At 33.0% G+C, this 5,275-nt stretch overlaps 1 protein-coding gene across 1 annotated transcript; it reads right to left on the reverse strand.

Annotated features, from left to right (window-relative positions):
* Positions 1–1,412: 1,412 nt before the first annotated feature.
* Positions 1,413–2,944, reverse strand: LOC114183441 (uncharacterized). The gene has a single exon (XM_028070461.2). The coding sequence runs from the start codon at positions 2,611–2,613 to the stop codon at positions 1,711–1,713; it is 903 nt and encodes a 300-aa protein (XP_027926262.1). The 5' UTR covers positions 2,614–2,944; the 3' UTR covers positions 1,413–1,710.
* Between the last annotated feature and the right edge of the window lie 2,331 nt (positions 2,945–5,275).

The following is a 5,275-nucleotide window of genomic DNA, read 5'->3' on the forward strand; positions in this document are numbered from 1 at the left end:
GTGGCTTGCCATGGTTGCATCGATTTCATCAATGTTGTGGACTCTTTTTTTATTATTAATTAAATAGGTTTTATTTGTAAAAGTTAAATTAATTTAACTTTTAATTTGTAAAGATGTTATCAACGTGACCTACTCACACTTCACTTGTAGAATGCACCCAAAACAAAGTATGAAAAGTGTTTGAACATAATAAATTTAAGAGCCCAATAAAATCTAAATTCACAAATGAAAGGCTTGAAGCACATAATAATCGCTCAAGGGCCTGTACTTGTCAAAACTTGGGCCCTCAATCTGGGTTGAGATGTAAAAAAAAAGCCCAATATAAATGTTTCCTTTCTTTACAAAAAAACAACACAGAAAATCAATAAAAAATCCAAATTCACAATAGAGATACATTAGGTATCTGATGAATGAGTCTTCTGATCAACAGGTACAACTAAAATGAATGATTCCTTACAAAATAAATTTTGTAAAAACACCAATAATGATGAATTTCATTTCTAATATGTAGATAATAATAATATCATTGTATTAATAACGAATTTACAAAATTTGAACTCATGTACTACTAGTTCAGTATCAAGTCTGATCTGATAATAAGTTGAATATCTGTAAATACAAACTCAGTCAAAAAAACATCTGTTAAAGGATGATTCCCTGTATATATACTATTGGTAGATTCCCAACACATATTTGCATTTGTTAAGAGTAAAGGTGAAAGATGATGTGCCAGAACATTGGTTCTACCTAACAAAGCTATTTCTATCTTTTACCATGTTACAGACAGTGGTGGCAATCATTGGATTTTGCGTGTGGATTAGAGAATTCAGGGACCAAGGAATCATAAACACATGTCATGGATTTTGAAGACATTGGACTAGACCAGACCATCATGTAATGAAAGCTTACACCACCAAGGACAATAACATCGTTTAAAATGGTTAAGCTTTGTCTTAATGATTCTGATATCAGTGTCAGAAAGTGACTCAACTAAACCTAACAATTCTGCTTCTGAACCTGTTCATGCCTAAGTGCTGTGTAAATTCAAAGCAAGTGAAAACTAAATCATACATGTTGAGTACTTGTTTGTTTCCACAGTGTATGGTGTAATTTTTTGAACCTTTTACAGTGAAAAACTATGAACAGAATTGTAAAGGACAAGGTAGAATAATGTGGCTTCAATTCATTCACAAGATTCTCAGCTTTATTCTTCTGTAAAGGCTAAAAGCATCTCAATTATGCCAACCAAGATCTCATTTCCCTTTTACCAAATCTTCACAGATATTCATGTCTTAATCCAAGAACTCTTTTTCCAAAAAAACATGTTTTTTTTTTTTATACAAATCCCGCACTAGACACTACTCAGAACCAACAGTCAAAGGAAGTATCAGGAAAAAACAGAGAAACAAAAGTCACAAGCTGAACCAGCTATTCTGATAACATCACTCAAATTTCTGCAACTCAAATTTATTTTCTTTCTGTTTCCTATGAGAAAAAATAATTAGTATGTATCCCTTCAACAAGAAAGGGGAAAGAAAAAACAAAACAAAGAGTCAAAACAAATACACAAGAAATAAAAAAACATGTTAAAAAAAATTAAAAAGAACATGTTCCTTATCTTAACAAGAAGTAGTCTTCTGCTGAGTTCGAGATTGAATTCTTAGTATACAGTTGTGTTGAATCCTCGAACAAGATTGATATGTTTTTTCTTCATGTGCTCTTACATGCATAGATCAACAAGGAGAATTCAACTCTGTCTTTGTCTTTCTGTGCAATCTTTTCCTCTAACCACAATCTGCTATCCAAGCCACTTCTGGTTCTGAACATGAACACTGCATACCCAGAAGCAGGGTTGAAAAACCAGTTATGAACATCCCAAAGCAAATCCACCAGCAACCCATCAACAAAAATCGTTTGGTTTCCCCTGAAATTCCACTGCAGCCTCTTCACACGGATCACCGTTTTCTTATCAATGCAAACGGACAAAACAGGAGCCTTTAACCCCTCATTCTCCCCACTGCACCGGATTAAAATGTCGTGCCAAGTTCCGGTGTCACAGAACTGAGCCTTGGTGGCGTAAACGGCGTTCCCGGAGCAATGTTCACGCCGTGACAGAAGCGAAACCTTGGCCAAAAGGGTTCTCGTTTTGAACTTCTTCACCACATCTTCTTCTCCCAGAACGAGCCCTATCTCTGCATCCACCAGAATCGCCACGTAAAACCCTTCAACAGGTTCGGGACCGGTCTCGTACTTGGCCTTCGACAGGTCCCAGAACACTTCAACCTTGGACTCCTCGGATTCTAGGACCTTGCTTCCTTTCTTTTTCCTGAAAAACCTCGAATTTGTGTTGAGCCTGAAAGATGGTGCCAAAGGGTTGTCTTCGCCGAACGTCACGGTGAGTCCTTGGTTGGAGTGGCTCTTGCACCACGTGACTGTGATGAGAACCTGCTTTTGGTTGGAGAGGGTGGTTTTGTAGACAGAGGTCACCGAGTTCTGCGTGGAAGGTGTAACAGTGGGGGATATGCACGCGTTGTTTGAGTAGCTAGAACACGAAGAGTGTGACACATTCACTGCGTTTTCATTGAAGCAAGATATTATATCTGCCATGTTCATTTTTGCATAATAAGAACAACCAGAAGTTGAGATCTGAAGTTTCAGTGGTGGGTGCTTTCTGTTTTTCAGAATCTAAAGAGAAATCGTGAACTCAGAAGAATGGATTTGAAATGTGTTTGTTCTGGTTTTGTGAAGGAAAATCTGGGGAAGGAAGAGAAGAGAAAGAAGGAAGAGAAAGAAGGAAGAGAAGAAAAGAGAAGGAAGAGAAGACAATAAAAGGACCATTACCATTTAATTTCCATTAACATGACTTTCTCTTTTCTCTTACCTTAAACTATATACCTATGTACCTATAAATAATGTGATTAATTAACATGAACAAAAGAATAGAAGAATGAAACACAAACCTAGGTGGGTGCTTTTTTAATCTGTTTTTGCCAGTTAATAGCTGCAATTATTTTAGAGTAGTTACGCATTATATTTGAAAGTTGGAAAAAAGATGAAAAAAAGGGTTACCAAAAAGTTTTTCTTTCTCTTACCCTATGCTTCTTTTTCAGTACTTTCTTGGACATCATCATGCTCTGCTTTACAAAATAATTACAAATATTTTGGTACGACAAGAAGATGGAGACGGAGAGAAATAAAGAGTGTCCTAGAATACATACATACATACACTATGAAACTACTTAGTTACCCATGAATTATTACTCTGTTCTTTAATGCTGCATTTTTTCTGCACCTCGGATTTCACGAGTGTGTATCAGTAGTTTGCAACTTACGAGGACAAATATCATTGATAAATTATGAACATTTTACATTAGTTTTTGAAAAATTTTAAATACAAAGACAATTTATAACTACCAACTGTAAAAAGTTAATGATTGTAGTTTTGTTCTGTCGTCCTCTGGGTTTTTCAATTTTTAACTAGTTTTATTCTAATTTCTAGCGGTAAATTATTAAAGTAGTTGAAGGAACTCGTTTTTAGGAGGAAGATCGGTAGGAATTTAAGTGTAAATTTAAGTTTACATCGGATAGAAACGAGGAAGGAGAACACTATATAAAAATAAATATTTATTATTTTAAAATTTTTGGTTGAAAGTAATGTCAATTCTTTATATAATTGGGCTCAGGTATCGTTGGTGTAAAATATTAACCATTTTTATGCGTGATTAATTTTTATATTAAATTTGCTTCATAGCCTTTATTTGGATTTCCTTTCATGGTATTGTTTAAAGGTTTTTCTAGAGCGGTCAAAACAGGTAATCCGGTCCGACCCGGCTCGACTCACCACGGGTTGATGATTTATTGAGCCAACCCAATCCGGCTCACTTTTTAGCGAGCCAAAAAAATTTGAATCCGGCCCGGCCCACCATAGGTTGGCAGGTTAAACGGGTTGGCTCACAGGTTCACTTAATTTAAAAAATATTTTATTTTTTTATTTTTTTTTCAGTCAAAACTAAATTGTAATTCTAATTAAAAATAAACTTTAATACAATCCAAATACAAACCAAAATAAAAAAAAAATACAAATTATTTATGTGTTGGATAAAAAACAACCTAACATGACCCAAATGTGAAGCTCAACTTAATAAAATAAAAAATAAACAACACTTGTGGGACCCTGCGGGTTGGTGAGCCAACTCGGTTCATCATGGGTTCAACTCGAATGAGCTGGGTTCTAAATGAACTGGGTCAAAAATCAACCGGGTTGGCGCACGGGTTCCAACCCATTTTGACAGCTCTAGGTTTTTCAATAAATTAAAAAACATATTTATTTTTTATTTTTAAATATAGTCTTTCAATAAGTTACATGTGATTTCTTTCCGTTTTTTATTTTTTTAATGTGTGTTATTAGATTTTCTCTATATATTATCATAACTAGTTTTTATTTTTATATTAATTAAGTTAAGAATATAATTAGAAAACAAAAATGCTATTCAGTAATACTCACATAGAAGAATGGTTAATAATAACTATACAGTTTAAAAAAAAAGAGTGTAAATCAATTCGATAAAATTAATTTTAATTTATAAAATATAACCGAATCCACATTAATTTAAAAACAGGTTTTTAGTATTTGTTAAAACTTGTATCTTCAAAATAATATCAATCCTTCTTTATATTCAAAATTAAGAGTAATAACAATTTTTTATTCTTGAATTATTAAAATTTGAGAACTAATATATCAAGTTGAAAATATAGAAACAAAGCAACAGTTTGCATAAAAGTATAAAATATAAAGTTTCATTAAAATAATGATAAAAGAATATTCATATTAAAGTATATATTTTTCCTTAAATGTGTAAAATATACGATCTTTCGTTAATGGAAAACCCTAGTTGGACTTAGGTAACTTTGGTACAATGTTGGTTGATTCCACTAATTCAAGTTATGCTATTTATCAAACATTTATTTGTAACCACTTGTTTCTACAAAATTTTCAGTTTTATCATGATCCTAAAATTGTTACCACAAAATCTTTACCTAATATTGATAACCTTTTAATTTAAGTCTCACTATCAACCCTAATTTTTTCTGCATGAGTTGGTAAAGCATCTTGAAAACTCTTGAAGCATATAATAAAGGATAGGTAAGCTAAAATTTCCATTTTCCACACACCCATTAACCAAAATCAAAACCCCAAAATTAGGTAAAGATTTGGAAGCAAAAAAGGTTGTGGGATACAACATAAATTTTTTGGTTCTTTTACCTTTTTTATTTT

Source organism: Vigna unguiculata, chromosome 5 (assembly GCF_037176805.1).
Source record: "Vigna unguiculata cultivar grain cowpea cultivar isolate G323 ecotype 2 chromosome 5, ASM3717680v1, whole genome shotgun sequence".
NCBI lineage: Eukaryota > Viridiplantae > Streptophyta > Magnoliopsida > Fabales > Fabaceae > Vigna > Vigna unguiculata.

Bases quoted from the DNA above. Each gene is read 5' to 3' on its own strand.
- LOC114183441 (XM_028070461.2), bottom strand. From the start codon at position 2,613: ATGAACATGGCAGATATAATATCTTGCTTCAATGAAAACGCAGTGAAT.